A 10,633-nucleotide genomic window follows, 5' to 3' on the forward strand; every position below is an offset into this window, starting at 1 on the left:
GATGATGATGGCCCAATTGAGTTATTTGTCAGCCCGTAGTGCTTAGTCATGACTTTAGCTCCCAAAGTACTTCCCAAAACCCAGGTTCTGTTGTTAACAAAGCAATCCACTTAAGATAATGAGAGATCTAATTAACGCTAGAATACTAGAGAGGATTCTCTCTCATCTGCTGTTTCATTTATCTTAATTTTCATCAGCAAAGGAAACAGTATTATCCCTGTTTCACAGATGGAGGAACCATGGCTCAGAAGAGTTGACAAGAGCAGAGGAACAGGCATTGAAATTTCAAGTCATTTTCTCCAGGTTCTGAAGTCCTTACTACACCTAGTGCTGTGAAGATGAAGCAAGACACTGTACATGGAAGCAGAATGTCTGGCACATAGTAAGCACTCAAATGAGACTTTTTTTTCATCTCTGGGTTCCTTACATAAATCCTATGAGAACTATTGTGCACGTAGGAAGAATAACTACATTTTCTTTTCTGCTTCAAGGAAAATTGTCAGCAGAAGCTTATCTGAACCTAAGTGGGGGCAGTGCGTAGGATGGCTGTGAGTTTTGATAGATTTAATTTGGTTTTATATTTTGAAAAATGGCTATATTACCCAAAAGCAAAATATTGGTTTGATTTCTTTATTGACTTTGCTTCTCAAATCTCTTGACTATTATTTTATTTTATGAAATGATAAATACAAAATAGTATAAATTGATTTTTATTTTTTGCAAGAAGGGTAATACTCTTTCTAACCTAGAATAAGTATGTTTTTGGTGAAGCAGTCCTAGGTTTTAACCTTTTCTCCACTGTTATTAGTTGTGTAACTCTGGCTAGTCATCTAATATTCCTGAGCTTTGGTTTTTCATCTTTAAAATGCAGATAATAATACTGGTCTTGCTGGAAGGCTGTGAGAACTAAATGAGTAAGGTATAAATTGGTTAATACAGAGTAAGGGCTTAAGAAAGTACTTCCTTCTAAAAGCACTGGTATTGGCTTATTTTAATCTAATTTTTATGATAAAAGAATACAACAAAATCATATAGGTTATCTTAAGGAAAATTGCAATCATTTCCCTATTTATGTGCTTTTCTTAAAAAGATTTTATTTTATTTCTGAGAGGGTAACAGAGGGATAAAGAGAGGGAGAGAAACATGAATGACTTTTAAGGATTTGTAGCAAAAGACTGACAAATGTAGCTCATTCTGATCAGAGGTAGTTTAAAAAAGTGAAGAAAAATATATATTTAAAAAACCAGATCTTGTTTCTCTATAGTAGATAATGTTGATCCAATTTTTGTTTTAAATAAATGGAGCAATATTTGGGGCTCACTTCAAATTGTCCCTTTAGAATTTTCAAACTTAATGGTACTTACACATAATAAGGATACCATTTTCCTTAATAATATAGATTATGATGCATCTCGCAAATGAAAATTGAGATCAATATTAGATTAAAAGAAACTTAAGATCGGGGCATAGCTAATTTGGTATTTGTTTCTCACTGAAAAGCTTTCTAGACTTCTAGTTGTGTTGTTTAAAATATTTATGTATTTTTCCACATCATGCAAATCTTAGTCTAAGTTCAATACTAAGTAATTTACAGAAACCCAAATAGCTTTGACTATTTCATATAAAGTGGAAAACAGGGCATAATTTACACTGTTCAATGATAGGCAACAAGAAAAATCTTACACTTGAATCAGGGATAAATATTACTTTTATTTTTTTGAAACGTAATTTCAATATACTTTAAAAGGACCAAATGAGCATCACAAATTCAAATTTAAATAAAAGTTAACACAATAAAACATCTTAATGGTTTCACTTCAAAATGACTTAACACACTTGCTATTAAGATGTAAGGCATCAAATGCCCTAAGAAAAATGCCCATAACCTTTATAACTGCCCTTTCACAATAGCAAATAACACATAATCAACATGGAATTGTTTTTTCTGCTTTGACAAGAAAAGTAAAACTAAAAGCACAACAAAAACCACAAAATAAAAACTCTCAGTCTACTGTATAACAACAGGCTATCGTTGCTCTCTTGTGCAACAAGTGCTTGGAGGCCGACGGGGAAGCGTGACAGTGGCCGTGGGAGGGTGAGGCTGGCTGTTCCCGAAACACGGGAGACTGACTAAAACTTGGACCAAAGGAAAATACCGTCTTCTTCCCGTATTTCCCTGAAATAAAATAAATAGTTCACGGTAAAGCAATTTCTAAATATGCCAGACTCTCTGACCTTGAACTTGAGAGGTTAAAAAAAAAATCAGTCACACATTTGTGGGATGCTGAAGAACCAAGACAGATCTATATAATTATGGCATCTCATTCTGAGATTGATTCCAAATTCTTCATTCATGACCCATGAAAGATTTCTCTTGTCCTTAAAGCCAACATTAAGGCATGCCAAGTTTCCTGTAAGAAAATCATTCTAACGATAGCTTTGGATATTACAGTTCTGTAGTGATAAAATATTTTCCTAGGACATATATAGACTCAAGTGTCTATATATGACACTTGGGTGGGCTTGCACACTAACAAACATAAACCACAGGAACACTTAACTATGAGCCACGGATTTTTGAAATCAATTTTATGTATTTAAAATAACATCTTTTTACAGTGCCAGTGCAAGAGTCAGGCAAATTATTTCCCAAAGCTTATGCTCATAAATGTTGGAAGGAGAGAATATTATAAAGTTCTGTGAACCATAAAATGATATAGCTGAAAATCAGCTGAAGGACAATGTGTTAGTTCTTACGAATTCATTTATACTGGGAAAAGCCAGTGAGACTTCATTATAATTCTTCTCATTATAGTCATTCTTTATGTCCATTTCTTGGAAAGGTTAAACCCCATTACAGAGAACTGTAAGGATCTGTCTTATTCCTTTGTCAGAGTGGAACATAGTTGGTAGTATTAAATCTCGCCGAAGAGGTGAACTACTGGTGAGGGTTGTGAATCTCTTTTGTCAGACCACATTGTTGTGGTAGCAGTAATTGCTACAATGGAATCTGACCTTCAGATTGAAAAACCTTCTCCTTTCGGCTACAGAAAACATTTTTTCTTTAACTTTAGATGACTAACCCAGGTAAGGTTTTGCATGGGCCTGTCACATGTGAAAGATGCAGGCTGACATGTTCAAGTGCTCCTGCCTAACACCTTTACTTGTCACAGAAAAGTAACAAAATGTAGAGTCACTTCAGTTCAGACTCTTAATTCCCAATATTCAACTGGCATTAACGCTCACTCATTCATTTATTCTTAAAGCCCGGAGGCAAAAGTAAGGCACAAATAAATTTGGAAGGGCAGTCTCTTTATCTAAATTTGCACCTTGAAGGACTTGTCCCAGCGCTGGTCCAACTCGGTCCCTAAAACAAGTAAGTATGAGAGGGATGGACTCGCATTATTTTGAGCAGAGAGTAAAGCAGGTGAAACTGCTATCAAGGCAGTATCTAGGTGGTAGAGTCAGAGGGCACAGCAGCCGTGGGTGAAAGCACCCACAGTGACCAAGAACTTCATGGGTCCATGCTGTCCTGGGCTCCTCTAACCTGTAAGTTGGCCGTGAAATGGCAAGTCTGGAGAAAAGACATTCCCCTCCTGAGGGGCCAGTGCATTGTATGGCACGGTCTGCTTCAGGACCTCCAAGTGGCTGGAAAGGACACAGAACGTCGCACAGAAAACACTTCCGCTCTGCCACAGTTTTAGGGGCCCTAAAAAGGGACAGTTTGTTGAAGTCATTAAGAACATTAAACTGTCCATCAGCAGCACGCAGAGATGGAGAAAGATGGCTTTCTTTCTGATACTCACTCCTTTGGGCTGCACTGTGGAACAATGAGCTGACTTCTCTTAAGATGAGGAAGGTGACCACGAGTTAATTTTCTAAAACCTGATACATAAGTCAAAGATCTAAATGACGAGCCTTTGAGAAAAGAGTTTTGTTTTACCAGGTCTTGCAGTAAAAACTCTTATAGATAACAACCAGCACCATGTTGAAGAGACAGACATAAGGTCATAAATCTCCATGAAGGATTCAAGATCAGCACCATAGCTATGGTCTGTTCAATGTCTGTACCATCTATCATGTGACCTTGCTAAATTACTTCTAAATACATATTTAAAGGCCCTCAAAACCCTCCTCATCAAATTGGAAACAACAGGTCTAAGGATGAGGTCTTTTAGTTGCCTGTGTTGCCATCTCTTTAAATTCAAGTGATCTTCAGCTTGAATTCAGGCACTGACAGGACAGCCTAAATGCAGCATGGAAAGAGCCATCCAGAGGATTTTCTGAATGGGTTCCTTTTGATCCGATGGTCTGCCCTCCTATGATTAGAACCTTAAAGGTTGAAATAAGCACTTACTACATTTCCATTTTAAAATTCTAAGAGATGTATTCTGACATGTTAAATCTTTTTCCCTCTGAATATTTTCTTGTCCTAATCTCTTCAGTTTTCCCTTGTTACACACACACACACACACACACACACACCTCCTTTAAATCACATCAGAACTGTACATCATTTGGTAGCACTGCAAAATCTATTAAATGCTTCCAAATGAAGAGCTAAAAAGCTTTAGTTTTTCTCCTTTATCATCAGCTTTACAGAACTGCAAAAACTTCCCAACACTTGATTCTTAAATTTGTCTGAAAATAAGCTGAAAATCAAGCCCACACAATTAATTCAGTTTAGTTTGTGATTTGGCAAAATTAATCTTGTTCATCAATAAATAAAAACAAAAGTCCACTGATACCACTTAGCTTCTATGAATAAACATGCGTTCTTAAAATGTGTTAAAAGAAAAAAAACAAAAAACAGCTCCGACCTACCCACCCAGCCAAGCCGTAGATCACACCCTAATTGCCTCAGCATCAGCCAAAGAGGGCCCTCCAGCACGCTAGAACTTGACAGCTGATAAACCTTCAGAACATGAAATTTACGCCGCTGGTAAGCTGGCCTCAACACAAACCACAAAATGAGATTCACAGTGCAACAAAGAGTTTGTTCAAAAAGCACAAAGCAGCAGCAATAGAAAACAGAAATCGTCTGTACATTGTCCCAATTCTTTCTGAATCAATAACAGCCTGTTCTATAGCTGTCTAGCTTCCTCTGATGGCCATATATTTCTCATTTTTACCTAATAGCTCTTTCCCATAGCCATCCTCTCTTTTTTTACTAGTCTCTGATCTTCCCTTTTGTGTTTCCCCTTAACCCTTAGTAACGCACTGCATACTCATCACATCTATCTCGGACACCCACAAGAGCTCATTCACATAGATATCCTGACTCACACACTCTGCCAGCCATAGTCACCCACGTATTCCACCATCCTCGATAACAACAAAAACTTCAAACATTAGAATTAGGCATTACAATCTACAAAGCCCCATGCCTGCCCTCCCACCCCAATTCCTGGCTCCAGTCCTCTTTGATAATGACTACGCTGATCACGGTAACTCAGTAATGGAAGTTACAACAGAGCCTCCAGCACGAAGTTGGAAACACCTCTAGGAATAACTGCAAAATGCAAGATGTTTCTGAGGCTGCATTTCCTAACCCCTTCCTGAACCATTACCATAGGGAGATGGTGTGTTAGTGCAGACACTGGATGTTTTGCAAGCTGTGGCCACATTGCGCATCGTGTCTCTCATAGAGCTTCCTGAGGCCAGAGCTCAGTTACTGAAGGCTTGGGAATAAGGAGGCCTGGAGCACTGTGACAAGGGGTGCAGTTCCCATGGAATCAGTGTATTTAATATCTCCCATCCTCCCCTTTAATTCTTTGGCTCTGGGCTTAAGGACTGCTGCTATCTCTGGACAATGTCCTGCTGCATGGCATAGAGCAAGTGGTGCAGGCTTCTAGTAGCAGTCCGCAAGTCTAGCTGCAATTGTATCGGAAGTTTTCTCCAAACAACAACAAAAAGTCACGTGGGAGTATTCCTGAGCCAGTCATGACTCAGACCTGCCTAGATGTTTGCTTGTCTGGAAGTATATTAAAAATGTTTCACGCTTTGCCTCTCTCATGTGAGAATCAGGACAGACTTCAAGAGCATGAGTAACCAGTATCATAGCTAAACCAGGAACAGACAATGAAATTTATATCCCCAACTAACTTGACTTCCTCTAGAAAATGGGCATGTGACACTGGCTAATACCTGGCACTACCATTATGGGTTAAATTCAGATTGGTCCTACAATGATTTACATAACTTTCTTTTACTAGAAAGTGCCAGTATTCTAATGACTCAATTACCACTTGTGAGTACAGGAATAATTTTAAATATAACAAGCAATATTATAGGTTTTCTAATAACCAGTATCCTCAAGTTTTAAAACATTTAAATTCAAAACCCTGTATTTTAGCAAGTAGCCAAATTATAGAAAGAAAAAAATTAGTAACAAAATGGATAAGAACCTTTGAGAATTAAATATAAGCCTTATTATGTGATTAGTGCTTAAGTTATTTTTCACAAAATAGGAGACTATAATTGATCTATGTGTGGGAACTCCTAGTGTCCAAAGAACAATGCCCTATATCTTGTCAAAAAAATCATTTGTACATTGGGCTGCTAGGAATATTTGGCTACTGAAGTAGAAACTGATGGCATTTCAGATGAATCTGTCTCAGCTCCTCAGAAGGTCAGGGGTAGCTGGTTGTGGTTTCTTAATGCAGCTTACATGGCTTTCTTCTAAAGAAAAAACACACGGAGAACAAAACACTCACAGGCTGTTGGTTTGGGGCATAAACTTTTCTTGCCAGGCAAACGAACTGCGCTGTCAATTTTAAGAAATGTGGCTTGTTTTTTGTTTGTTTGTTTTCTCATATAAAATGCCAAGGCAGACTCCAGAAGTTCACAACCAGAGTTAACTCTGAACAGCCAGAGCATCTTCCTCTACCAAGGACAGCTCCAGGGTGTTTTCATTAGTGCTGGTTTTCATCCTGAAGCTGAAAGAACCATAGAGTTTTGCAGACTCTTTGGAAGACGCAAACCTGTTGCGACTATACAGCTCCCCTTTCCACATAGACATCATGAGCAGACAGGACAGAACGACACCCCCGAGGGTAAGCAGGCAGAGTCCGGCAATCACACACCGGTCCAGGTGTGCCCCCAGCCTGGCGCTCTCCTTCTCCAGGCGTTCCATCTCCCGGGCCGCCACGGTGTTGGGATCCACAGTCACTTCCCGTGGGACAATATAAGAGATGATCACCAGCAAGATGCCCGTGACCAAGAACAAGATGGCACTGATGAAGCCATAGTCTACTGACTTCCCTGAAGATGTGGCTTCTGAACTTGTATCATCTTCATCATCAGATATCAAGGAAATGGCAGCCTCATGGGACCACTCATTGGAATCTCCCCAGTCAAGGTCTCCCGGGTGATTACTCCCTTTTGCAGAAGGGGAGCTCTGGTTCCTCTGCTCTAAGTTAACATTCTCATCCACGTAAGTGAAAGAAGTTTCCAGTTCCTGACTGCAGCAATTGCAGACTTTCCGTTCTGCTACTTGGGTGTTCCCTGAGGTGAGAGGTCCAGGTGGGAAGGAGTCTGGCTTAATAACACTGTCTTGCAGAGAGGAGGTGGATGATGGAGAAGGGCAAAGTTTAGAGCTTTCCATCTCGGCTGCTCTTGGTGTCGATGCACAGCGTCTCTGGCAGCAGAGAGCAGCTTTGGAGGCTGCCGAGTCTGCCTGGTCGACGGGAGACCCTCCTGAACTCCAGCCCACAGCATTGCACAAGGCTGCCTGGCTGTTCTTCCTAGCAAGATGGTGGAGCTCCATCAGAGATACTCAGACATCCCCCAGCAGCTTCCGGAAATCCTGCCAATTACATCAAACAGAACCCAATCGCCAGGAGGGCTGCTGGAGATGACCCCATCTCCTTGGCAGCCACAGGGTTGACACTGCAACCCTAGATCCTCCTAAAGGAGTAAGAAAAAGGACAGGATACCTAGTGTCAAGAGAGTGTGAAAAGGGCAAATCCTCTGACTTATCACGGGGATTAACACTAGGAAACTTAAGTCAGGGTAGAAAAGGTGCGTGGAGGAAGTAGCAGTGTCTCTGAAGAAGGCATTGCCGTCACCAAGCCAAATTTATCCAAGGACTCACACATTTCTGTGACAGGATCTCTCAATGAAAAAGCAGGTTTCCTGTATAGAGACAAATGAGAAAGACAGGGACCTTTTTTAGCAGAACTGCTGATTTTCTGGAGAACTTGGGGAAGCACAGACTTCTCAATGATTCAATTAAATGATAAGTGTTTACACTCCCTTTAGTTCAGAACAGATTCTAATACAGATTAGTTTTAGAGCATCACCATGGGTGAATGTATATGTTACTATTATTTGGGTTCTCCCGGAGCTGGGGCTTAGCATTCTGACTGCATAGCTCGGAAGTAGGTAAGGGAGGGCAGGCTTAATCAGCCACCCGTCCTAACCTTACACTGCAAACATCCCATGACCCTAATCACCCAGCCCTGTATTTGTAAGACCCTAAGCTCATTCATTGTGCTTCCATTCTTAGCCCATCCCCTTGCTACTACAGGAAGGCAGCATGTTCTGGACCTGGAAGTATGTAGACAACATCCTTCATTGCATGATCCCTGCCAATACTATGGGCCAACCCACTGCTATGCACACCCAGAGCTGCCTGCTCCAGGGCAGGTCAGCTAGTCCTGCTCATTGAGTCTGCATGGGTCTGAGCTCCTCTCCTTCTGCACACTCTGCTAACACAGGTGCACAGGACGTTGGCCATCCAGAAACTTGACAAACCCAATCTAGAAGTAAACTGACAACAGAAGACAAAGTAACCAACAGAGCCAGGGTTTTGTTGAGGCAAATAGGCAAGAAGCTGTCTCCGACGTTACCTCTGGAGTTTGTATCCATGACATTCCCTCACCCCAGCAGCAGCAAGGGACCTTCCTGGGACACAACTATTAAGTTGAGCAGAAAACCATCTTCCTGTCTTTCTCTGCCTCTGACGTCCTTCTGAGGATAAAAATTCATTTTCCACTATCTCCAAGGAAAGAGGTTTCAAACAAAGGCACTTTTAATTTTGATTCCAAGCCCAGGGTAGTTAACTCCCGTAAACCCATGGCTTTGGGGTTTACTATGATTCACATCCCACAGCTCCAAGAGCCAGTTAACACACACAGAAGCACAGGTAAGGCTCACCTAAGGTCAACATGGCAACTCACTTAAAATATTGGAGAAGGAATCCACGTTTCCTGCTATATATCAGTTTTTTTTATTAACCCACTTTTCTCCTACTATTGGAGTTTCTCTGCAGCTAAAACAGAAAACCAACAAACTATACACCAATTGCAAGAAAACCATAACTGAACCAGAGCTTTCCCTTAAGCAAGTGGACAGATCTCGGCTGCAGGATCCCTCAATGAACGAAGCGATGGTAACGGTTTGATTACTGAAATGAGAAATCTCACAGGTCCCTTAGACCTCGGGCACTCTGATTAACCTTTCGCACAATTAACTCATCACACTGGACTACTTTAGATAAAACCATAAAATCGGCAAAGTCCCCTTAGGGGACTTCCAATTTTTAATAAAGAGGGAGAAAAATCGCCACTTAATTCCCTGGTCCTACGACCAGGGAATTTCCTTCTTTCCTTCAAAGAGAGACTCCGCTCATTCCGTCGGCAATACGCTGGCTGCCTGGTGGATTTCCTCTGCGTCTCTGTGATCCGAGGCTACCACCCTGGATGGAGAAGAGACAATCCCAGGGGGCCAGCTGAAGTCTAGCCTTCCGACCCCTCCCTCTCTTCCTTCGGGTTTAAGAGCGCAGGTGATAGAATTGCACATCAAAGCGAGGGGAAAGCACTTTTCCTCGGCCGACTGCTATCCATTAAGAGCAGGGATATCTGCACTGGAACTAACTGACCCGGGCGAGGCTGGGCTGGAGAGGGCGACCGCGGGATCCGTCCTGCGAGCGCCGCGCGGGGACGCCGCGCCGCAAGCCCTGGGCAGCGGTTCCCTTGCGGCGTCAATCAATCCATTCCGGGTGAACTCCTGCGCCCTCGGGAGCCACCCGGAGTCCGGCTGCGTTCGCTCAGAAGTACCCTGAGGCTGGACAGGCACCTTGGGCAGAGAGTGGGGACGCGCTCCCCTGCTCCGCCGGGCTCCCGGGGTCTTTCCCTCGCCCCTGCAAGTCTTCCACTCTGACTCTCAACCACTCACCTCCTGTCTTCGCCACCCAGTGTGGCTGGAGGACCTCGCGCTTATCCCCGCAGGGCTCCTCGGGAAAGTCCGCGATCGCCGCCCTGGCACTTTTGCCACCGCACGCTACAGAGCTCCGCGCGGTGGGCAGTGCCCGCGGTGCCAGGCGGGGCGGGGCGGGGTGGGGCGGGGCGGGCGCTCCCTTTGCTGAGCATCCCGGGAGATGTAGTCCCGGGCGAGGGTGGGGGTGGGGGCTCTCTGCCTGTCTGTCTGCCTCCATGCCTCCCTCTGCTCTGTTCCCTCTCCCACATCCTCGTTTCTGCCTTTCCCTGTACTTCCACACTCCTGCCTCGCACTTGAGAAAAAAGCGCTGGCTCCTGAGCTCCAGGTGGGGTCCCGCAGCCTCAGGTGTAGCCACAGCATTATGGGGGAGGCGTCTATATTTTAGTTCCCCCTGTTTGCCAGGCAATATGCA

General features: G+C 42.9%; 1 protein-coding gene across 1 annotated transcript; it reads right to left on the bottom strand.

Annotated features, from left to right (window-relative positions):
• Positions 1 to 1,757: 1,757 nt before the first annotated feature.
• Positions 1,758 to 10,315, bottom strand: TMEM74 (transmembrane protein 74). The gene is made up of 2 exons (XM_045860712.1): positions 10,180 to 10,315; positions 1,758 to 8,136 (listed from the first exon to the last, which is right to left on the bottom strand). Exon 2 carries the CDS (start codon positions 7,766 to 7,768, stop codon positions 6,857 to 6,859), a length of 912 nt encoding a protein of 303 aa, XP_045716668.1. The 5' UTR covers positions 7,769 to 8,136; positions 10,180 to 10,315; the 3' UTR covers positions 1,758 to 6,856.
• Between the last annotated feature and the right edge of the window lie 318 nt (positions 10,316 to 10,633).

The sequence above is a fragment of the Phyllostomus hastatus genome, unplaced genomic scaffold (genome assembly GCF_019186645.2).
Source record: "Phyllostomus hastatus isolate PE091 unplaced genomic scaffold, TTU_PhHast_1.1 phas_scaffold_21, whole genome shotgun sequence".
In the NCBI taxonomy this organism is placed as follows: domain Eukaryota; kingdom Metazoa; phylum Chordata; class Mammalia; order Chiroptera; family Phyllostomidae; genus Phyllostomus; species Phyllostomus hastatus.